Below are 25,097 nucleotides of genomic sequence, written 5' to 3' on the forward strand. Positions count from 1 at the left end.
TTGTTAGTGTCCTGGTCTACTGTTGTCAGTGTCCTGGTCTACTGTTGTTAGTGTCCTGGTCTACTGCTGTTAGTGTCCTGGTCTCCTGTTGTTAGTGTCCTGGTCTACTGCTGTTAGTGTCCTGGTCTACTGCTGTTAGTGTCCTGGTCTACTGCTGTTAGTGTCCTGGTCTACTGCTGTTAGTGTCCTGGTCTACTGCTGTTAGTGTCCTGGTCTACTGTTGTTAGTGTCCTGGTCTACTGTTGTTAGTGTCCTGGTCTACTGTTGTTAGTGTCCTGGTCTACTGTTGTTAGTGTCCTGATCTACTGTTGTTAGTGTCCTGGTCATGGTCTACTGCTGTTAGTGTCCTGTTGTTAGTGTCCTGGTCTACTGTTGTCAGTGTCCTGGTCTACTGTTGTTAGTGTCCTGGTCTACTGCTGTTAGTGTCCTGGTCTCCTGTTGTTAGTGTCCTGGTCTACTGTTGTCAGTGTCCTGGTCTACTGTTGTTAGTGTCCTGGTCTACTGTTGTCAGTGTCCTGGTCTACTGTTGTCAGTGTCCTGGTCTACTGTTGTTAGTGTCCTGGTCTACTGTTGTCAGTGTCCTGGTCTACTGTTGTCAGTGTCCTGGTCTACTGTTGTCAGTGTCCTGGTCTACTGTTGTTAGTGTCCTGATCTACTGTTGTTAGTGTCCTGCTGTTAGTGTCCTGGTCTACTGTTGTTAGTGTCCTGGTCTACTGTTGTTAGTGTCCTGGTCTACTGTTGTCAGTGTCCTGGTCTACTGTTGTTAGTGTCCTGGTCTACTGTTGTCAGTGTCCTGGTCTACTGTTGTCAGTGTCCTGGTCTACTGTTGTTAGTGTCCTGGTCTACTGTTGTCAGTGTCCTGGTCTACTGCTGTTAGTGTCCTGGTCTACTGTTGTTAGTGTCCTGGTCTACTGTTGTTAGTGTCCTGGTCTACTGTTGTTAGTGTCCTGGTCTACTGTTGTCAGTGTCCTGGTCTACTGTTGTTAGTGTCCTGGTCTACTGTTGTCAGTGTCCTGGTCTACTGTTGTCAGTGTCCTGGTCTACTGTTGTCAGTGTCCTGGTCTACTGTTGTTAGTGTCCTGATCTACTGTTGTTAGTGTCCTGCTGTTAGTGTCCTGGTCTACTGTTGTTAGTGTCCTGGTCTACTGTTGTTAGTGTCCTGGTCTACTGTTGTCAGTGTCCTGGTCTACTGTTGTTAGTGTCCTGGTCTACTGTTGTCAGTGTCCTGGTCTACTGTTGTCAGTGTCCTGGTCTACTGTTGTTAGTGTCCTGGTCTACTGTTGTCAGTGTCCTGGTCTACTGCTGTTAGTGTCCTGGTCTACTGTTGTTAGTGTCCTGGTCTACTGTTGTTAGTGTCCTGGTCTACTGCTGTTAGTGTCCTGGTCTACTGTTGTTAGTGTCCTGGTCTACTGTTGTCAGTGTCCTGGTCTACTGCTGTTAGTGTCCTGGTCTACTGTTGTTAGTGTCCTGGTCTACTGTTGTTAGTGTCCTGGTCTACTGTTGTTAGTGTCCTGGTCTACTGTTGTCAGTGTCCTGGTCTACTGCTGTTAGTGTCCTGGTCTACTGTTGTTAGTGTCCTGGTCTACTGTTGTTAGTGTCCTGGTCTACTGTTGTTAGTGTCCTGGTCTACTGTTGTTAGTGTCCTGGTCTACTGTTGTTAGTGTCCTGGTCTACTGCTGTTAGTGTCCTGGTCTACTGCTGTTAGTGTCCTGGTCTACTGTTGTTAGTGTCCTGGTCTACTGCTGTTAGTGTCCTGGTCTACTGTTGTTAGTGTCCTGGTCTACTGTTGTTAGTGTCCTGGTCTACTGTTGTCAGTGTCCTGGTCTACTGTTGTCAGTGTCCTGGTCTACTGTTGTTAGTGTCCTGGTCTACTGTTGTCAGTGTCCTGGTCTACTGTTGTCAGTGTCCTGGTCTACTGTTGTCAGTGTCCTGGTCTACTGTTGTTAGTGTCCTGGTCTACTGTTGTCAGTGTCCTGGTCTACTGTTGTCAGTGTCCTGGTCTACTGTTGTTAGTGTCCTGGTCTACTGCTGTTAGTGTCCTGGTCTACTGTTGTTAGTGTCCTGGTCTACTGTTGTCAGTGTCCTGGTCTACTGCTGTTAGTGTCCTGGTCTACTGTTGTTAGTGTCCTGGTCTACTGTTGTTAGTGTCCTGGTCTACTGCTGTTAGTGTCCTGGTCTACTGTTGTTAGTGTCCTGGTCTACTGTTGTCAGTGTCCTGGTCTACTGCTGTTAGTGTCCTGGTCTACTGTTGTTAGTGTCCTGGTCTACTGTTGTTAGTGTCCTGGTCTACTGTTGTTAGTGTCCTGGTCTACTGTTGTCAGTGTCCTGGTCTACTGCTGTTAGTGTCCTGGTCTACTGTTGTTAGTGTCCTGGTCTACTGTTGTTAGTGTCCTGGTCTACTGTTGTTAGTGTCCTGGTCTACTGTTGTTAGTGTCCTGGTCTACTGTTGTTAGTGTCCTGGTCTACTGCTGTTAGTGTCCTGGTCTACTGCTGTTAGTGTCCTGGTCTACTGTTGTTAGTGTCCTGGTCTACTGCTGTTAGTGTCCTGGTCTACTGTTGTTAGTGTCCTGGTCTACTGTTGTTAGTGTCCTGGTCTACTGTTGTCAGTGTCCTGGTCTACTGTTGTCAGTGTCCTGGTCTACTGTTGTTAGTGTCCTGGTCTACTGTTGTCAGTGTCCTGGTCTACTGTTGTCAGTGTCCTGGTCTACTGTTGTCAGTGTCCTGGTCTACTGTTGTTAGTGTCCTGGTCTACTGTTGTCAGTGTCCTGGTCTACTGTTGTCAGTGTCCTGGTCTACTGTTGTTAGTGTCCTGGTCTACTGCTGTTAGTGTCCTGGTCTACTGTTGTTAGTGTCCTGGTCTACTGTTGTCAGTGTCCTGGTCTACTGTTGTTAGTGTCCTGGTCTACTGCTGTTAGTGTCCTGGTCTACTGTTGTTAGTGTCCTGGTCTACTGTTGTTAGTGTCCTGTTGTTAGTGTCCTGGTCTACTGTTGTCAGTGTCCTGGTCTACTGTTGTTAGTGTCCTGGTCTACTGCTGTTAGTGTCCTGGTCTCCTGTTGTTAGTGTCCTGGTCTACTGCTGTTAGTGTCCTGGTCTACTGCTGTTAGTGTCCTGGTCTACTGCTGTTAGTGTCCTGGTCTACTGCTGTTAGTGTCCTGGTCTACTGCTGTTAGTGTCCTGGTCTACTGTTGTTAGTGTCCTGGTCTACTGTTGTTAGTGTCCTGGTCTACTGTTGTTAGTGTCCTGGTCTACTGTTGTTAGTGTCCTGATCTACTGTTGTTAGTGTCCTGGTCATGGTCTACTGCTGTTAGTGTCCTGTTGTTAGTGTCCTGGTCTACTGTTGTCAGTGTCCTGGTCTACTGTTGTTAGTGTCCTGGTCTACTGCTGTTAGTGTCCTGGTCTCCTGTTGTTAGTGTCCTGGTCTACTGTTGTCAGTGTCCTGGTCTACTGTTGTTAGTGTCCTGGTCTACTGTTGTCATTGTCCTGGTCTACTGTTGTCAGTGTCCTGGTCTACTGTTGTTAGTGTCCTGGTCTACTGTTGTCAGTGTCCTGGTCTACTGTTGTCAGTGTCCTGGTCTACTGTTGTTAGTGTCCTGGTCTACTGTTGTTAGTGTCCTGGTCTACTGTTGTTAGTGTCCTGGTCTACTGTTGTTAGTGTTTTAAAATCCTACTTTTGAAACTGGCAACAATAAAATCAAGGCCTGAAACCCTCCTCAGAGAGAACAGCAGCTGACCTCGGCCCTATTGACAACAGGTCAGAGAGAACAGCAGCTGACCTCGGCCCTATTGACAACAGGTCAGAGAGAACAGCAGCTGACCTCGGCCCTATTGACAACAGGTCAGAGAGAACACCAGCTGACCTCGGCCCTATTGACAACAGGTCAGAGAGAACAGCAGCTGACCTCGGCCCTATTGACAACAGGTCAGAGAGAACAGCAGCTGACCTCGGCCCTATTGACAACAGGTCAGAGAGAACAGCAGCTGACCTCGACCCTATTGACAACAGGTCAGAGAGAACAGCAGCTGACCTCGGCCCTATTGACAACAAGTCAGAGAGAACACCAGCTGACCTCGGCCCTATTGACAACAGGTCAGAGAGAACAGCAGCTGACCTCGGCCCTATTGACAACAGGTCAGAGAGAACAGCAGCTGACCTCGGCCCTATTGACAACAGGTCAGAGAGAACAGCAGCTGACCTCGACCCTATTGACAACAGGTCAGAGAGAACAGCAGCTGACCTCGGCCCTATTGACAACAGGTCAGAGAGAACACCAGCTGACCTCGGCCCTATTGACAACAGGTCAGAGAGAACAGCAGCTGACCTCGGCCCTATTGACAACAGGTCAGAGAGAACAGCAGCTGACCTCGGCCCTATTGGCAACAGGTCAGAGAGAACAGCAGCTGACCTCACCTCTAGACAGACAGACAGACAGACAGACAGACAGACAGTCAGCAGGGGCCAAGTATTCCAATGATATATGTGATAAGGGGTGAAGACAGACAGAGAAAGCACCGTTCTGTGTGACAGAGCCTCCTGACCACCTGCCGGCAGTGTAGTTAGTGAGACACACCAGGGCTTTGACACAGTCCCAACCTGCTGATTCACCTTCTCTGATGTTTGGTCAACACTTTCATTCACACGCAAAGTCACCAGCTACAAACTAGAGAGGGGAGGAGCTGAGGGGAAAGAGATGTAGAGAGGGGAGGTGCTGAGGGGATAGATATGTAGAGAGGGGAGGAGCTGAGGGGGAAAGAGATGTAGAGAGGGGAGGTGCTGAGGGGATAGATATGTAGAGAGGGGAGGAGCTGAGGGGGAAAGAGATGTAGAGAGGGGAGGAGCTGAGGGGATAGAGATGTAGAGAGGGGAGGAGCTGAGGGGGAAAGAGATGTAGAGAGGGGAGGAGCTGAGGGGATAGAGATGTAGAGAGGGGAGGAGCTAAGGGGGAAAGAGATGTAGAGAGGGGAGGAGCTGAGGGGAAAGAGATGTAGAGAGGGGAGGAGCTGAGGGGATAGAGATGTAGAGAGGGGAGGAGCTGGGGGATAGAGATGTAGAGAGGGGAGGAGCTGAGGGGATATAGATGTAGAGAGGGGAGGAGCTGAGGGGATAGAGATGTAGAGAGGGGAGGAGCTGAGGGGAAAGATATGTAGAGAGGGGAGGAGCTGAGGGGATAGAGAGGGGAGGAGCTGAGGGGAAAGAGATGTAGAGCCCTCTACAGCCCTCTACAACCCTACACCAGGCCACTACAACCCTCCACCAGCCCTCTACAGACCTACACCAGCCCTCTACAACACTACACCAGGCCTCTACTGGCCTACACCAGGCCTATACCAGGCCTCTACAGCCCTACACCAGCCCTCTACAACCCTACACCAGCCCTCTACAACCCTACACCAGGCCTCTACTGCCCTACACCAGCCCTCTACAACACTACACCAGGCCTCTACTGGCCTACACCAGGCCTATACCAGGCCTCTACAGCCCTACACCAGCCCTCTACAACCCTACACCAGCCCTCTACAACCCTACACCAGGCCTCTACTGCCCTACACCAGCCCTCTACAACACTACACCAGGCCTCTACTGGCTTACACCAGGCCTATACCAGGCCTCTACAGCCCTACACCAGCCCTCTACCAGTTCTCTACAACCCTACACCAGCCCTCTACTGCCCTACACCAGGCCTCTACAACCCTACACCAGCCCTATACAACCCTCTACAACCCTACACCAGCCCTCTACAACCCTACACCAGGCCTCTACTGCCCTACACCAGGCCTCTACCAGGCCTCTACAGCCCTACACCAGCCCTCTACAACCCTACACCAGCCCTCTACAACCCTACACCAGGCCTCTACAACCCTACACCAGGCCTCTACTGCCCTACACCAGGCCTCTACTGCCCTACACCAGGCCTCTACAGCCCTACACCAGCCCTCTACCAGGCCTCTACAACCCTACACCAGCCCTCTACAACCCTCTACAACCCTACACCAGCCCTCTACAACCCTCTACAACCCTACACCAGGCCTCTACTGCCCTACACCAGGCCTCTACCAGGCCTCTACAGCCCTACACCAGCCCTCTACCAGGTCTCTACAGCCCTACACCAGCCCTCTACAATCCTACACCAGCCCTCTACAACCCTACACCAGGCCTCTACTGCTCTACACCAGGCCTCTACAGCCCTACACCAGGCCTCTACCAGGCCTCTACAGCCCTACACCAGCCCTCTACAACCCTCTACAACCCTACACCAGCCCTCTACAGCCCTACACCAGTTCTCTACAACCCTACACCAGCCCTCTACTGCCCTACACCAGGCCTCTACAACCCTACACCAGCCCTCTACTGCCCTACACCAGGCCTCTACAGCCCAACACCAGTTCTCTACAACCCTACACCAGCCCTCTACTGCCCTACACCAGGCCTCTACAACCCTACACCAGCCCTCTACAGCCCTACACCAACCCTACACCAGGCCTCTACTGCCCTACACCAGGCCTCTACAACCCTACACCAGCCCTCTACTGCCCTACACCAGGCCTCTACTGCCCTACACCAGGCCTCTACAACCCTACACCAGCCCTCTACTGCCCTACACCAGGCCTCTACAAATCAGCCCTCTACACCAGCCCTCTACAGCCCTACACCAGCCCTATACTGCCCTACACCAGGCCTCTACAACCCTACACCAGGCCTCTACAACCCTACACCAGCCCTCTACAGCCCTACACCAACCCTACACCAGGCCTCTACTGCCCTACACCAGGCCTCTACAACCCTACACCAGCCCTCTACAGCCCTACACCAGCCCTCTACAGCCCTACACCAGGCCTCTACAACCCTACACCAGGCCTCTACAACCCTACACCAGCCCTCTACAGCCCTCTACAGCCCTACACCAGCCCTACACCAGGCCTCTACAACCCTACACCAGGCCTCTACAACCCTACACCAGGCCTCTACAACCCTACACCAGCCCTCTACAGCCCTACACCAGCCCTCTACAACCCTACACCAGCCCTACACCAGGCCTCTACAACCCTCTACAACCCTACACCAGCCCTCTACAGCCCTACACCAACCCTACACCAGGCCTCTACTGCCCTACACCAGGCCTCTACAACCCTACACCAGGCCTCTACTGCCCTACACCAGCCCTACACCAGCCCTACACCAGCCCTACACCAGTTCTCTACAACCTTATTCCTCCATATTCAACCCTCTCAGATGATCTCATATCCAGCTGTTGTTTTGGGAGCAGCAGCCAACTGGTTAGAAAGGAGAGGGGGAGGTAGAGGGGGGAGGGAGCGGAAAGGGGGGTCTGGGAGAGACTAACTAATAAAGACGGTTCGTGCTAGTTCAGGCCTGAGTTAGTAAACCCTGTTCAGCCCACTGTGTGTGTGTGTGTGTGTGTGTGTGTGTGTGTGTGTGTGTGTTTACTCCCCTGGTCAGCCCACTGTGTGTGTGTGTGTTTACTCCCATAGCTCCAGCCCACTGTGTGTGTGTGTGTGTGTGTGTGTGTGTGTGTGTGTGTGTGTGTTTACTCCCCTGTTCCAGCCCACTGTGTGTGTGTGTGTGTGTGTGTGTGTGTGTGTGTTTACTCCCCTGTTCAGCCCACTGTGTGTGTGTGTGTGTGTGTGTGTGTTTACTCCCCTATTCCAGCCCACTGTGTGTGTGTGTTTACTCCCATAGCTCCAGCCCCAGCCAGCCACATGGCAAGATGCTCTGTTACAACAACAACACAGACATGTCCCCCCCTCCCCCTCCAGAGACTCAGAGCTGCTGGGTCCTACATCAGACCTGGGTCCTACATCAGACCTGGGTCCTACATCAGACACCTGGGTCCTACATCAGACACCTGGGTCCTACATCAGACCTGGGTCCTACATCAGACCTGGGTCCTACATCAGACCTGGGTCCTACATCAGACCTGGGTCCTACATCAGACCTGGGTCCTACATCAGACCTGGGTCCTACATCAGACACCTGGGTCCTACATCAGACCTGGGTCCTACATCAGACCTGGGTCCTACATCAGACCTGGGTCCTACATCAGACACCTGGGTCCTACATCAGACACCTGGGTCCTACATCAGACACCTGGGTCCTACATCAGACCTGGGTCCTACATCAGACACCTGGGTCCTACATCAGACCTGGGTCCTACATCAGACCTGGGTCCTACATCAGACCTGGGTCCTACATCAGACCTGGGTCCTACATCAGACCTGGGTCCTACATCAGACACCTGGGTCCTACATCAGACCTGGGTCCTACATCAGACCTGGGTCCTACATCAGACACCTGGGTCCTACATCAGACACCTGGGTCCTACATCAGACACCTGGGTCCTACATCAGACCTGGGTCCTACATCAGACACCTGGGTCCTACATCAGACCTGGGTCCTACATCAGACCTGGGTCCTACATCAGACCTGGGTCCTACATCAGACCTGGGTCCTACATCAGACCTGGGTCCTACATCAGACACCTGGGTCCTACATCAGACACCTGGGTCCTACATCAGACCTGGGTCCTACATCAGACCTGGGTCCTACATCAGACCTGGGTCCTACATCAGACACCTGGGTCCTACATCAGACCTGGGTCCTACATCAGACCTGGGTCCTACATCAGACCTGGGTCCTACATCAGACCTGGGTCCTACATCAGACCTGGGTCCTACATCAGACCTGGGTCCTACATCAGACCTGGGTCCTACATAAGACACGGGTCCTACATCAGACCTGGGTCCTACATCAGACCTGGGTCCTACATCAGACCTGGGTCCTACATCAGACCTGGGTCCTACATCAGACCTGGGTCCTACATCAGACCTGGGTCCTACATCAGACCTGGGTTTAAAACCGTCTCCTATTTCAAATAATTAAACATATTTTAGCTTCATTCATCTTGACTGCTGCAACGTAACTAATAGAAACATCCCAAAAGTGCAAACCATGCCCACCTTTTGGACTCCCGAGTGGCGCAGTGGTCTAAGGCACTGCATCTCAGTGCTAGAGGCGTCACTACAGACCCTGGTTCGATCCCGGACTGTATCACAATCGGCCGTGATCGGGAGTCCCATGGGGCGGCGCACAATTGGCCCAGCGTCGTCCGGGGTTTGGCCGTCATTGTAAATAAGAATTTGTTTTTAACTGACTTGTCTACTTGTCTAGTTTTTAACTGACTTGTCCAATTAAAAATACTCCAGATAGTCGAAAGCAATGCTGAATATTTTTGAAAGACAGTTTTCACCATCTGAAGTCTGATCTGCAGCACCACCTCCTCCTATTAAAACAACAGTCATGGTTAGCAGGGTCTGGTCAGACAGTCTGATCTGTAACACCGCCTCCTCCTATTAAAACAACAGTCATGGTTAGCAGGGTCTGGTCAGCCAGTCTGATCTGTAGCACCACCTCCTCCTATTAAAACAACAGTCATGGTTAGCAGGGTCTGGTCAGCCAGTCTGATCTGTAGCACCGCCTCCTCCTATTAAAACAACAGTCATGGTTAGCAGGGTCTGGTCAGCCAGTCTGATCTGTAGCACCACCTCCTCCTATTAAAACAACAGTCATGGTTAGCAGGGTCTGGTCAGACAGTCTGAACTGCAGCACCACCTCCTCCTATTAAAACAACAGTCATGGTTAGCAGGGTCTGGTCAGCCAGTCTGATCTGTAGCACCGCCTCCTCCTATTAAAACAACAGTCATGGTTAGCAGGGTCTGGTCAGCCAGTCTGATCTGTAGCACCACCTCCTCCTATTAAAACAACAGTCATGGTTAGCAGGGTCTGGTCAGCCAGTCTGATCTGTAGCACCACCTCCTCCTATTAAAACAACAGTCATGGTTAGCAGGGTCTGGTCAGACAGTCTGAACTGCAGCACCACCTCCTCCTATTAAAACAACAGTCATGGTTAGCAGGGTCTGGTCAGACAGTCTGAACTGCAGCACCGCCTCCTCCTATTAAAACAACAGTCATGGTTAGCAGGGTCTGGTCAGCCAGTCTGATCTGTAGCACCACCTCCTCCTATTAAAACAACAGTCATGGTTAGCAGGGTCTGGTCAGCCAGTCTGAACTGCAGCACCACCTCCTCCTATTAAAACAACAGTCATGGTTAGCAGGGTCTGGTCAGCCAGTCTGATCTGCAGCACCACCTCCTCCTATTAGAGAGAGAGAGAGAGATCGAGAGAGAGAGAGAGAGAGAGAGAGAGAGAGAGAGAGAGAGAGAGGGGAGGAGAGAGAGAGAGAGAGAGAGATAGCGAGAGAGAGAGGAGGAAAGAGAGAGAGAGCAACAGGGAGGAAACAGTGTCCACAACAACATAAAACATGATCTCATGTCCAAACACTGACCCCTCCAGACTGACCTTTACACAACAACCTCACGAAAGACACTGTTAGGCTCAGGGTCAACAGCTCTGATCCGATTCCACATATCTACAGTAGGACCGCGTACTAATTACCGAAACCAAGGAAACCAAGAGTCCTTATATGGACATTTTGGAAAACACACAGCCAGACATTTCCTGTTGACGCGTGTTCAGTTTTCCACAGAGGAAACAAATGGTTGAAATATGAACGTGAAGCAAACCCACCGTTGTACAGAGAGGTCTCTGTTGATACTGCTCGACACCGGACCCAGGATGTTTCAGTAGCCACAGTCTTTCACTGAGCCGTGTCTCATATCAAAACCATCAGAGGACGTATCGTTTGCTCAAACCAATTGGTTTCCTAGGATACATGCGGCTCTCTACACACTCGTAGAATTGGTTTACTCCATCCCATAATAAATACCATCACCAACCACCCCCCTTCCATACAACCCAGAACGGCTTCCAGGGCCCTCTCTAGCTGGGGGTAATGTATGGAGAGGTGTCAGACTGGGGTAATGTATGGAGAGGTGTCAGACTGGGGTAATGTATGGAGAGGTGTCAGACTGGGGTAATGTATGTAGAGGTGTCATACTGGGGTATAGAACTGGGTCGGGGGGTAATGTATGGAGAGGTGTCAGAGACTGATCCTAGCAGCCTGTGGCCTCCTATCAAGGCCAGCAGACAGCTCATTTCAACACACACACAAACAGCGGCAGGGAGAGAGAGAGCGAGACAGACAGTGTTTGTGTCTGTCAGGTCCTATTAGGTCATGGCTGGGTGGATTAAGGCAGACAGAGATCTCCAGGCTGCAGCTTGAAGCAACAGACGGGCAGAGGGGAGGGGCTAGAGTTAATGAACATGGACCCCCCACCCCCCCCAGTGGAAGGAGAAAGGAGAGGGGAGGGGCTATAGTTAATGAACCTGGAACTCCCCCCCCCCCCCCCCCCCCCGGTGGAATGAGAGGGGAGAGGAGTGACACACAGTGGGACATGGGGGAGAGCGGGGAGGAATGAGAGTGAGAGAGAGAGGGAGATGGATAGAGAAGGGGAAAGAGAGTGAGAGAGAGAGGGAGAGAAACCACACTTCCTGGTGTCATAATCTACTCTCCAGCCAGGAGAATGATACAGGGAAAGGTCAAGGGTCAGGAGAGGCATGGAGACAAGTGTCAGAGGGCAGGAAACCAGGGAAGGAGTGTGGTGAACAGAGCGTGGCCAGTGAGAGAAACTAGGGAAGGAGTGTGGTGAACAGAGCGTGGCCAGTGAGAGAAACTAGGGAAGGAGTGTGGTGAACAGAGTGTGGCCTGTGAGAGAAACTAGGGAAGGAGTGTGGTGAACAGAGTGGCCTGTGAGAGAAACTAGGGAAGGAGTGTGGTGAACAGAGTGGCCTGTGAGAGAAACTAGGGAAGGAGTGTGGTGAACAGAGCGTGGCCTGTGAGAGAAACTAGGGAAGGAGTGTGGTGAACAGAGTGGCCTGTGAGAGAAACTAGGGAAGGAGTGTGGTGAACAGAGTGGCCTGTGAGAGAAACTAGGGAAGGAGTGTGGTGAACAGAGTGGCCTGTGAGAGAAACTAGGGAAGGAGTGTGGTGAACAGAGTGTGGCCTGTGAGAGAAACAATCTACATGTCTGTCACCCAGGCTATAATACCATCTACATGTCTGTCACCCAGGCTATAATACCATCTACATGTCTGTGAGCCATGCTATAATACCATCTACATGTCTGTGAGCCATGCTATAATACCATCTACATGTTTGTGAGCCATGCTATAATACCATCTACATGTCTGTCACCCAGGCTATAATACCATCTACATGTCTGTCACCCAGGCTATAATACCATCTACATGTTTGTGACCCAGGCTATAATACCATCTACATGTTTGTGACCCAGGCTATAATACCATCTACATGTCTGTGAGCCATGCTATAATACCATCTACATGTTTGTGACCCAGGCTATAATACCATCTACATGTTTGTGAGCCATGCTATAATACCATCTACATGTCTGTGAGCCATGCTATAATACCATCTACATGTTTGTGGAGTAATGTGGGTACTCACACTATAACCATGGAAAGGAAACTGTCTTTCAGCCAGGCAGGACACACGAGGGGAGAGGACGGTGTGAGGACACTGGAGGGGAGAGGACGGCGTGAGGACACTGGAGGGGAGAGGACGGTGTGAGGACACTGGAGGGGAGAGGACGGTGTGAGGACACTGGAGGGGAGAGGACGGTGTGAGGACACTGGAGGGGAGAGGACGGTGTGAGGACACTGGAGGGGAGAGGACGGTGTGAGGACACAGGAGGGGAGAGGACGGTGTGAGGACACTGGAGGGGAGAGGAAGGTGTGAGGACACACAAGGGTAGAGGACGGTGTGAGGACACTCTAGGGGAGAGGACGTGTGAGGACACTCTAGGTGTGAGGACACACGAGGGGAGAGGACGGTGTGAGGACACACGAGGGGAGAGGACGTGTGAAGACACTCTAGGTGTGAGGACACACGAGGGGAGAGGACGGTGTGAGGACACACGAGGGGAGAGGACGGTGTGAGGACACTCTAGGGGAGAGGACGGTGTGAGGACACACAAGGGGAGAGGACGATGTGAGGACACACGAGGGGAGAGGACGGTGTGAGGACACTCTAGGTGTGAGGACACACGAGGGGAGAGGACGGTGTGAGGACACACGAGGGGAGAGGACAGTGTGAGGACACTCTAGGGGAGAGGACGGTGTGAGGACACTCTAGGGGAGAGGACGGTGTGAGGACACACGAGGGGAGAGGACGGTGTGAGGACACTCGAGGGTAGATGATGGTGTGAGGACACTCGAGGGGAGAGGACGGTGTGAGGACACTCAAGGGGAGAGAACGGTGTGAGGACACATGAGGGGAGAGGACGGTGTGAGGACACTCGAGGGGAGAGGACGGTGTGAGGACACTAGGGGAGAGGACGGTGTGAGGACACTCGAGGGGAGAGGACGGTGTGAGGACACTCGAGGGGAGAGGACGGTGTGAGGACACTCGAGGGGAGAGGACGGTGTGAGGACACTCGAGGGGAGAGGACGGTGTGAGGACACTCGAGGGGAGAGGACGGTGTGAGGACACTCTAGGGGAGAGGACGGTGTGAGGACACTCTAGGGGAGAGGACGGTGTGAGGACACTCTAGGGGAGAGGACAGTGTGAGGACACTCTAGGGGAGAGGACGGTGTGAGGACACTCGAGGGGAGAGGACGGTGTGAGGACACTCAAGGGGAGAGGACGGTGTGAGGACACTCGAGGAGAGAGGACGGTGTGAGGACACTAGGGGAGAGGACGGTGTGAGGACACTCGAGGGGATAGGACGGTGTGAGGACACTCGAGGGGAGAGGACGGTGTGATGACACTCTAGGGGAGAGGACGGTGTGAGGACACTCTAGGGGAGAGGACGGTGTGAGGACACACGAGGGGAGAGGACGGTGTGAGGACACGAGGGGAGAGGACGGTGTGAGGACACTCTAGGGGAGAGGACAGTGTGAGGACACACGAGGGGAGAGGATGGTGTGAAGACACTCTAGGGTAGAGGACGGTGAGAGGACACTCGAGGGTAGAGGATGGTGAGAGGACACTCGAGGGTAGAGGATGGTGAGAGGACACTCGAGGGTAGAGGATGGTGAGAGGACACTCGAGGGGAGAGGACGGTGTGAGGACACACGAGGGTGAGGAGAGAGAGCGAGAAGAGAGGAAGAGAGAGCGAGAGGGATACAGAGAGAGAAGAGAGAGCGAGAGGGATACAGAGAGAGAGGAGAGAGAGAGAGACAGACATAGACAGAGAGCGAGACAGAGAGAGAGAGAGGGGGGGGGGGGAATGGCCTAAACATCAGCGCCACAGGTAACTTCCACAAAGCTGTGAACGATCTGAGAGACAAGAAGGGCATTCTATGCCATCAAAAGGAACATAAATTTCAACATACCAATTAGGATTTGGCTAAAAATACTTGAATCAGTCATAGAGCCCATTGCCCTTCATGGTTGTGAGGTCTGGGGTCCGCTCACCAACCAAGACTTCACAAAATGGGACAAACACCAAATTGAGACTCTGCACGCAGAATTCTGCAAAAATATCCTCCGTGTACAACGTAGAACACCAAATAATGCATGCAGAGCAGAATTAGGCCGATACCCACTAATTATCACAATCCAGAAAAGAGCCGTTAAATTCTATAACCACCTAAAAGGAAGTGATTCCCAAACCTTCCATAACAAAGCCATCACCTACAGAGAGATGAACCTGGAGAAGAGTCACCTAAGCAAGCTGGTCCTGGGGCTCTGTTCACAAACACAAACACACCTTACAGAGCCCCAGGACAACAGCACAGTTAGACCCAATCAAATCATGAGAAAACAAAAAGATAATTACTTGACACATTGGAAAGAATTAACAAAAAAACAGAGCAAACTAGAATGCTATTTGGCCCTAAACAGAGAGTACACCGCGGCGGAATACCTGACCACTGTGACTGACCCAAAATTAAGGAAAGCTTTGACTATGTACAGACTCAGTGAGCATAGCCTTGCTATTGAGAAAGGCCGCCGTAGGCAGACATGGCTCTCAAGAGAAGACAAAATGAGGTGGAAACTGAGCTGCACTTCCTAACCTCCTGCCCAATGACCATATTAGAGAGATTATATTACAGATTACAGAGAGAGAGAGAGAGAGAGAGAGAACCAAAGAGAGAGAGAGAGAGAACCAGAGAGAGAGAGAGAGAGAGCGAGAACCAGAGAGCGAGAGAGAGATAACCAAAGAGAGAGAGAGAGATTATATTACATATTACAGAGAGAGAGAGAGAGAGAGAGAGAACCAAAGAGAGAGAGAGAGAGAACCAGAGAGAGAGAGAGAGAGAGAGCGAGAACCAGAGAGCGAGAGAGAGATAACCAAAGAGAGAGAGAGAGATTATATTACATATTACAGAGAGAGAGAGAGCGAGAGAGAGAGAGAGAGAGAGAGAGAGAGAGAGAGAGAGAGAGAGAGAGAGAACCAAAGAGAGAGAGAGAGAGTGAAAGAGGATAAATCAGGCTACTAGCCAACAGAGCCTTGCTAAACCCCCTGGTCTTTAGTGAGTATAGTATTGGTATATTTAAACCTGATCCCTCCGTCTTTCCACAGCAGAGACTTACTTGTCTTTCAGGAAGTCAGCGACGCGCCTGAAGTCGTCAGCGCAGTACTCCCTCTTCATATCCATCAGGACACTGTCGGAGGCAGACTGCACCGGGACATGGAGAAAGGCATACACACGAGGATGGTTCAGGATCTTAGACATCTCCTGTTAGGAGATACGGTAGAGATGGATAGATTAAAGAGAGAGAGATTACACAGACCCACAAATCATTTTTCACCCTACTGGGTGAAATACCACAGTGTGACATCACAGCAGCAACACCATTGTAATACAACCCATATTTATGTTTATTTATTTTCCCTTTTCTACTTTTTATTTATCTAACCTTTATTTAACTCGGCAGTTAGTTAAGAACAAATTCTTACTTTCAATGATGGCCTAGGAACAGTGGGTTAACTGCCTGTTCAGGGGCAGAACGACAGATTTGTACCTTGTCAGCTCAGGGATTTGAACTTGCAACCTTCCGGTTACTAGTCCAACGCTCTAACCACTAGGCTACCCTGCCGCCTCTACACTCTAACCACTAGGCTACCCTGCCGCCTCTACACTCTAACCACTAGGCTACCCTGCCGCCTCTACACTCTAACCACTAGGCTACCCTGCCGCCCCTCCACTCTAACCACTAGGCTACCCTGCCGCCTCTACACTCTAACCACTAGGCTACCCTGCCGTCCCTACACTCTAACCACTAGGCTACCCTGCCGTCCCTACACTCTAACCACTAGGCTACCTGCCGTCCCTACACTCTAACCACTAGGCTACCCTGCCGCCCACTTTAAATATTTGCACATGGTTACAACACTGTTTAGGGAGCTCTGTCCTGTGTTGAAGAGGCTTGTTTAGGGAGCTCTGCTCTGTCCTGTGGTGAAGGGGCTTGTTTAGGGAGCTCTGTCCTGTGGTGAAGGGGCTTGTTTAGGGAGCTCTTTCCTGTGTTGAAGGGGATTGTTTAGGGAGCTCTGTCCTGAGGTGAAGGGGCTTGTTTAGGGAGCTCTTTCCTGTGTTGAAGGGGATTGTTTAGGGAGCTCTGTCCTGTGGTGAAGGGGCTTGTTTAGGGAGCTCTGCTCTGTCCTGTGGTGAATGGGCTTGTTTAGGGAGCTCTGCTCTGTCCTGTGGTGAAGGGGGCTTGTTTAAGGAGCTCTGCTCTGTCCTGTGGTGAAGGGGCTTGTTTAGGGAGCTCTGCTCTGTCCTGTGGTGAAGGGGGCTTGTTTAAGGAGCTCTGCTCTGTCCTGTGGTGAAGGGGCTTGTTTAGGGAGCTCTGCTCTGTCCTGTGGTGAAGGGGCTTGTTTAGGGAGCTCTGCTCTGTCCTGTGGCGAAGGGGTTGTTTAGGGAGCTATGCTCTGTCCTGTGGTGAAGGGGCTTGTTTAGGGAGCTCTGCTCTGTCCTGTGGTGAAGGGGCTTGTTTAGGGAGCTATGCTCTGTCCTGTGGTGAAGGGGCTTGTTTAGGAAGCTATGCTCTGTCCTGTGGTGAAGGGGCTTGTTTAGGAAGCTATGCTCTGTCCTGTGGTGAGGCGGGCTTGTTTGGGCAGCTCTTCTCTGACCCATGGTGAAGGGAGCTTGTTTAAGGAGCTCTGCTCTACATCTGGTATGGATTCCCCTCTCTCTCTCTCCTATCCCCAGCTTCATCACATAATAAGAGATGTGGTATTATATTACAGAATAACAGTCAGGCTTGACAGGGAGATGTGGTATTATATACAGGATAACAGTCAGGGAGATGTGGTATTATATTACAGAATAACAGTCAGGCTTGACAGGGAGATGTGGTACTATATACAGAATAACAGTCAGGGAGATGTAGTACTATATACAGAATAACAGTCAGGGAGATGTGGTACTATATACATAATAACAGACAGGGAGATGTGGTACTATATACAGAATAACAGTCAGGCTTGACAGGGAGATGTGGTACTATATACAGAATAACAGTCAGGGAGATGTGGTACTATATACATAATAACAGTCAGGGAGATGTGGTACTATATACAGAATAACAGACAGGGAGATGTGGTACTATATACAGAATAACAGTCAGGGAGATGTGGTACTATATACAGAATAACAGACAGGGAGATGTGGTACTATATACAGAATAACAGTCAGGGAGATGTGGTACTATATACAGAATAACAGTCAGGGAGATGTGGTACTATATACAGAATAACAGACAGGGAGATGTGGTACTATATACAGAATAACAGTCAGGGAGATGTGGTACTATATACAGAATAACAGTCAGGGAGATGTGGTACTATATACAGAATAACAGTTAGGGAGATGTGGTACTATATACAGAATAACAGTTAGGGAGATGTGGTACTATATACAGAATAACAGTCAGGGAGATGTGGTATTATATACAGAATAACAGTCAGGGAGATGTGGTACTATATACAGAATAACAGTCAGGCTTGACACTACCAGGACTACTACAGATGACTAGACTACAGACAGAGCTGTATAATCACACCTATTATCATCATATCGTTGCCGAATGTCTAATCACTATGAGAGAGGAGGAGGAGGAGGAGGACGACGAAGAGGAGGAGGAAACAAACGATTGATGAAATGATTTCTTCAAATGAAGATGTTGGTTGATTGCGATCAAGTTCCGTCTTCACAATTAAAAGCTATTGTCCCGAGCCCCCCCCGCCCCCCTCCAGCCTAGATAGTCGTCTCACTGGTACCTCACCACATGGGGTAACCATTAGAGGGGGTCAAAACTAAAATCCTTAATTAGATCGAAGAATACCAGTTGATTAATGAAGCAACCAGGAACATACTGGGAAATGCACAGTATCCCAAACTAATTAGTGTGTGTGTGTGTGTGTGTGTGTACACACACATGTGCATGCGGGTGTGTGCATGTCACACCAGAAAGAGGTGGATTGTGGGTAGTGAGTGGGGTAGCGCTGAATGGTAAGTGGAAGGCGTGAGAGAAGTGAGAGACTGTCTGGTGTCTCGATGTCACTTCACACAGCCGATGTGAACTTACTGTCATGTCTCCTGGCAACCTGTCTGTACCTAAGGGCCTCAACCATGTAAAACACACACACACGCACAAACACACACACTCCTGTCATGTCTCCTGGCAACCTGTCTGTACCTAAGGGCCTCAACCATGTAAAACACACACACACACACACACACACACACACACACGTAGCAGAGAGAGACTCAACGTAGCAGAGAGAGGCTCAACGTAGCAGAGAGAGGCTCAACGTAGCAGAGAGAGGCTCAACGTAGCAGAGAGAGGCTCAACGTAGCAGAGAGAGGCTCAACGTAGCAGAGAGAGGCTCTGAAAAAAGCACAGCACTTTGTTAAAGCACCTTCGACAGCGATTACAGGTCCTGTTTACTGACTGTTCTGATCTCCCCAGTCTCTACCTCTATAGGTCCTGTTTCCAGTCCCAGACTGACTGTTCTGATCTCTATAGCCTCTATAGGTCCTGTTCTGATCTCTATAGGTCCTGTTCTGATCTCTATAGGTCCTGTTCTGATCTCTATAGGTCCTGTTCTGATCTCTATAGCCTCTATAGGTCCTGTTCTGATCTCTATAGGTCCTGTTCTGATCTCTATAGGTCCTGTTCTGATCTCTATAGGTCCTGTTCTGATCTCTATAGGTCCTGTTCTGATCTCTATAGCCTCTATAGGTCCTGTTCTGATCTCTATAGCCTCTATAGCCCTGTTCTGATCTCTATAGGCCCTGTTCTGATCTCTATAGCCTCTATAGGTCCTGTTCTGATCTCTATAGGTCCTGTTCTGATCTCTATAGGTCCTGTTTCCAGTCCCAGACTGACTGTTCTGATCTCTATAGCCTCTATAGGTCCTGTTCTGATCTCTATAGGTCCTGTTCTGATCTCTATAGGTCCTGTTTCCAGTCCCAGACTGACTGTTCTGATCTCTATAGCCTCTATAGGTCCTGTTCTGATCTCTATAGCCTCTATAGGTCCTGTTCTGATCTCTATAGGTCCTGTTCTGATCTCTATGGTCTCTATAGGTCCTGTTCTGATCTCTATGGTCTCTATAGGTCCTGTTTCCAGTCCCAGACTGACTGTTCTGATCTCTATAGCCTCTATAGGTCCTGTTCTGATCTCTATAGGTCCTGTTCTGATCTCTATAGCCTCTATAGGTCCTGTTCTGATCTCTATAGGTCCTGTTCTGATCTCTATAGGTCCTGTTCTGATCTCTATAGCCTCTATAGGTCCTGTTCTGATCTCTATAGGTCCTGTTCTGATCTCTATAGCCTCTATAGGCCCTGTTCTGATCTCTATAGCCTCTATAGGTCCTGTTCTGATCTCTATAGGTCCTGTCCTGATCTCTATAGCCTCTATAGGTCCTGTTCTGATCTCTATAGGTCCTGTTCTGATCTCTATAGCCTCTATAGGTCCTGTCCTGATCTCTATAGCCTCTATAGGTCCTGTTCTGATCTCTATAGCCTCTATAGGTCCTGTGCTGATCTCTATAGGTCCTGTTCTGATCTCTATAGCCTCTACAGGTCATGTTCTGATCTCTATAGGTCCTGTTCTGATCTCTAGTCTCTATAGGTCCTGTTCTGATCTCTAGTCTCTATAGGTCCTGTTCTGATCTCTATAGCCTCTATAGGTCCTGTTCTGATCTCTATAGCCTCTATAGGTCCTGTCCTGATCTCTATAGCCTCTATAGGTCCTGTTCTGATCTCTATAGGTCCTGTCCTGATCTCTATAGGTCCTGTTCTGATCTCTATAGTCTCTATAGGTCCTGTTCTGATCTCTATAGTCTCTATAGGTCCTGTTCTGATCTCTATAGGTCCTGTCCTGATCTCTATAGGTCCTGTTCTGATCTCTATAGTCTCTATAGGTCCTGTTCTGATCTCTATAGGTCCTGTCCTGATCTCTATAGGTCCTGTTCTGATCTCTATAGTCTCTATAGGTCCTGTTCTGATCTCTATAGGTCCTGTTCTGATCTCTATAGGTCCTGTTCTGATCTCTATAGCCTCTATAGGTCATGTTCTGATCTCTATAGCCTCTATAGGTCCTGTTCTGATCTCTATAGCCTCTATAGGTCCTGTTCTGATCTCTATAGCCTCTATAGGTCCTGTTCTGATCTCTATAGCCTCTATAGGTCCTGTTCTGATCTCTATAGGTCCTGTTCTGATCTCTATAGCCTCTATAGGTCCTGTTCTGATCTCTAGTCTCTACAGGTCCTGTCCTGATCTCTATAGGTCCTGTTCTGATCTCTATAGTCTCTATAGGTCCTGTCCTGATCTCTATAGGTCCTGTTCTGATCTCTATAGCCTCTATAGGTCCTGTTCTGATCTCTATAGTCTCTATAGGCCCTGTTCTGATCTCTATAGCCTCTATAGGTCATGTCCTGATCTCTATAGCCTCTATAGGTCCTGTCCTGATCTCTATAGCCTCTATAGGTCCTGTTCTGATCTCTATAGTCTCTATAGGCCCTGTTCTGATCTCTATAGGTCATGTTCTGATCTCTATAGGTCCTGTTCTGATCTCTATAGCCTCTATAGGTCATGTTCTGATCTCTATAGCCTCTATAGGTCCTGTCCTGATCTCTATAGGTCCTGTCCTGATCTCTATAGCCTCTATAGGTCCTGTTCTGATCTCTATAGGTCCTGTTCTGATCTCTATAGCCTCTATAGGTCCTGTCCTGATCTCTATAGGTCCTGTCCTGATCTCTATAGCCTCTATAGGTCCTGTTCTGATCTCTATAGGTCCTGTTCTGATCTCTATAGCCTCTATAGGTCCTGTTCTGATCTCTATAGCCTCTATAGGTCCTGTTCTGATCTCTATAGCCTCTATAGGTCCTGTCCTGATCTCTATAGTCTCTATAGGTCCTGTCCTGATCTCTATAGGTCCTGTTCTGATCTCTATAGTCTCTATAGGTCCTGTTCTGATCTCTATAGGTCCTGTTCTGATCTCTATAGGTCATGTTCTGATCTCTATAGTCTCTATAGGTCCTGTCCTGATCTCTATAGTCTCTATAGGTCCTGTCCTGATCTCTATAGTCTCTATAGGTCCTGTCCTGATCTCTATAGGTCCTGTTCTGATCTCTAGTCTCTATAGGTCCTGTTCTGATCTCTATAGTCTCTATAGGTCATGTTCTGATCTCTATAGCCTCTATAGGTCCTGTTCTGATCTCTATAGTCTCTATAGGTCCTGTCCTGATCTCTATAGGTCCTGTTCTGATCTCTAGTCTCTATAGGTCCTGTTCTGATCTCTATAGTCTCTATAGGTCCTGTTCTGATCTCTATAGGTCCTGTTCTGATCTCTATAGCCTCTATAGGTCCTGTTCTGATCTCTATAGGTCCTGTTCTGATCTCTATAGTCTCTATAGGCCCTGTTCTGATCTCTATAGCCTCTATAGGTCCTGTTCTGATCTCTATAGTCTCTATAGGTCATGTTCTGATCTCTATAGGTCCTGTTCTGATCTCTATAGGTCCTGTCCTGATCTCTATAGCCTCTATAGGTCCTGTTCTGATCTCTATAGTCTCTATAGGTCCTGTCCTGATCTCTATAGGTCCTGTTCTGATCTCTATAGGTCCTGTCCTGATCTCTATAGCCTCTATAGGTCCTGTTCTGATCTCTATAGTCTCTATAGGTCCTGTTCTGATCTCTATAGCCTCTATAGGTCCTGTTCTGATCTCTATAGGTCCTGTTCTGATCTCTATAGGTCCTGTCCTGATCTCTATAGCCTCTATAGGTCCTGTTCTGATCTCTATAGCCTCTATAGGTCCTGTTCTGATCTCTATAGCCTCTATAGGTCCTGTTCTGATCTCTATAGCCTCTATAGGTCCTGTTCTGATCTCTATAGCCTCTATAGGTCCTGTCCTGATCTCTATAGCCTCTATAGGTCCTGTTCTGATCTCTATAGCCTCTATAGGTCCTGTTCTGATCTCTATAGGTCCTGTTCTGATCTCTATAGCCTCTATAGGTCCTGTTCTGATCTCTATAGCCTCTATAGGTCCTGTTCTGATCTCTATAGCCTCTATAGGTCCTGTTCTGATCTCTATAGCCTCTATAGGTCCTGTCCTGATCTCTATAGCCTCTATAGGTCCTGTCCTGATCTCTATAGCCTCTATAGGTCCTGTTCTGATCTCTATAGGTCCTGTTCTGATCTCTATAGGTCCTGTTCTGATCTCTATAGCCTCTATAGGTCCTGTTCTGATCTCTATAGGTCCTGTTCTGATCTCTATAGCCTCTATAGGTCCTGTCCTGATCTCTATAGCCTCTATAGGTCCTGTCCTGATCTCTATAGCCTCTCTCTCTCTATCTTCTATCTCACCAGTCTACTTTAGAACAGTTGGCTCAAGAGGCCCTTTTCCATTGACACATCCCCATAGTGGCTCTTCATGGCTGACACAGTGGGTGTGTTTTTCATGGACTAGAGAGCCAACACACCGACACCATCCAAAGAAAACAGCAATTATCCAAAATAACACAGATTCACAGTCCCACCGGGACACAGATAAATCCACTGTAGCTCTTTCATTCCACATTCAGCAATGAAACACATTTTCCCCATGTTGAAATGTTTTAGTTTACGTATTACCTTATTATAACACAACTAATACACAGCAACAACTGTCTGGGGCTATATGACCATATTAGGAATGTATTACAGCTTGTGAATGTCATTATATATTGATATCTCCTGTATCTGCTTGCTATCCCGACCAATAGGACTCAGCCATCTCATCATTCCATTCAGCAGTGCAGATGTAAGCTGATCAATGAGATTAAATGAGTGTATTTCCATTGAGAGGCAGACTGGCCAGCTGTCTAGTATTATAATGTTATATTATGGTCTGGCTGGGTAGATGTAGTATTATAATGTTATATTATGGTCTGGCTGGGTAGATGTAGTATTATAATGTTATATTATGGTCTGGCTGGGTAGATGTAGTATTATAATGTTATATTATGGTCTGGCTGGGTAGATGTAGTATTATAATGTTATATTATGGTCTGTCTGGGTAGATGTAGTAGTATAATGTTATATTATGGTCTGGCTGGGTAGTATTATAATGTTATATTATGGTCTGGCTGGGTAGATGTAGTATTATAATGTTATATTATGGTCTGGCTGGGTAGTATTATAATGTTATATTATGGGCTGGCTGGGTAGATCTAGTATTATAATGTTATATTATGGTCTGGCTGGGTAGTATTATAATGTTATATTATGGGCTGGCTGGGTAGATGTAGTATTATAATGTTATATTATGGTCTGGCTGGGTAGATGTAGTATTATAATGTTATATTATGGTCTGGCTGGGTAGATGTAGTATTAAAATGTTATATTATGGTCTGGCTGGCTGGGTAGATGTAGTATTATAATGTTATATTATGGTCTGGCTGGGTAGATGTAGTATTATAATGTTATATTATGGTCTGGCTGGGTAGATGTAGTATTATAATGTTATATTATGGTCTGGCTGGGTAGATGTAGTATTATAATGTTATATTATGGTCTGGCTGGCTGGGTAGATGTAGTATTATAATGTTATATTATGGTCTGGCTGGGTAGATGTAGTATTATAATGTTATATTATGGTCTGGCTGGGTAGATGTAGTATTATAATGTTATATTATGGTCTGGCTGGGTAGATGTAGTATTATAATGTTATATTATGGTCTGGCTGGGTAGATGCAGTATTATAATGTTATATTATGGTCTGGCTGGGTAGATGTAGTATTATAATGTTATATTATGGTCTGGCTGGGTAGATGTAGTATTATAATGTTATATTATGGTCTGGCTGGGTAGATGTAGTATTATAATGTTATATTATGGTCTGGCTGGGTAGATGTAGTATTATAATGTTATATTATGGTCTGGCTGGGTAGATGTAGTATTATAATGTTATATTATGGTCTGGCTGGGTAGATGTAGTATTATAATGTTATATTATGGTCTGGTTGGGTAGATGTAGTATTATAATGTTATATTATGGTCTGGCTGGGTAGATGTAGTATTATAATGTTATATTATGGTCTGGCTGGGTAGATGTAGTATTATAATGTTATATTATGGTCTGGCTGGGTAGATGTAGTATTATAATGTTATATTATGGTCTGGCTGGGTAGATGTAGTATTATAATGTTATATTATGGTCTGGCTGGGTAGATGTAGTATTATAATGTTATATTATGGTCTGGCTGGGTAGATGTAGTATTATAATGTTATATTATGGTCTGGCTGGGTAGATGTAGTAGTATAATGTTATATTATGGTCTGGCTGGGTAGATGTAGTATTATAATGTTATATTATGGTCTGGCTGGGTAGATGTAGTATTATAATGTTATATTATGGTCTGGCTGGGTAGATGTAGTATTATAATGTTATATTATGGTCTGGCTGGGTAGATGTGGTATTATAATGTTATATTATGGTCTGGCTGGGTAGATGTAGTGTTATAATGTTATATTATGGTCTGGCTGGGTAGATGTAGTATTATAATGTTATATTATGGTCTGGCTGGGTAGATGTAGTATTATAATGTTATATTATGGTCTGGCTGGGTAGATGTAGTATTATAATGTTATATTATGGTCTGGCTGGGTAG

The 25,097-nt window shown here is 48.3% G+C and overlaps 1 protein-coding gene and 2 long non-coding RNA genes across 7 annotated transcripts in view; 2 read left to right on the forward strand and 1 right to left on the reverse strand.

The window, feature by feature from the left end:
- The window catches only part of cdkal1 (CDK5 regulatory subunit associated protein 1-like 1), a 746,123-nt gene that overhangs the window by 314,014 nt on the left and 407,012 nt on the right, over positions 1–25,097 (reverse strand). For both annotated transcript variants that reach the window (XM_036935217.1, XM_036935222.1), the window contains exon 10: positions 15,531–15,676. In XM_036935217.1, the coding sequence (XP_036791112.1) occupies positions 15,531–15,676 (146 nt within the window). The remainder of the gene's footprint in view (positions 1–15,530; positions 15,677–25,097) is intronic.
- LOC118937340 lies at positions 19,333–19,621 on the forward strand. The gene is made up of 3 exons (XR_005034608.1): positions 19,333–19,399; positions 19,442–19,501; positions 19,604–19,621. It is a non-coding gene; the product is annotated as an uncharacterized LOC118937340 (long non-coding RNA).
- Positions 19,883–21,290, forward strand: LOC118937337. Of its 4 annotated transcripts, XR_005034604.1 has the most exons (4): positions 19,883–19,978; positions 20,107–20,166; positions 20,765–21,190; positions 21,263–21,290. It is a non-coding gene; the product is annotated as an uncharacterized LOC118937337 (long non-coding RNA). The 4 variants fall into 4 exon arrangements; XR_005034605.1 differs by lacking the exon at positions 20,107–20,166 and having other exon boundaries at positions 19,910–19,978; positions 20,816–21,190; XR_005034606.1 differs by lacking the exon at positions 20,107–20,166 and having other exon boundaries at positions 19,926–19,978; positions 20,735–21,190.

Source organism: Oncorhynchus mykiss, chromosome 2 (assembly GCF_013265735.2).
Source record: "Oncorhynchus mykiss isolate Arlee chromosome 2, USDA_OmykA_1.1, whole genome shotgun sequence".
In the NCBI taxonomy this organism is placed as follows: Eukaryota; Metazoa; Chordata; class Actinopteri; order Salmoniformes; family Salmonidae; genus Oncorhynchus; species Oncorhynchus mykiss.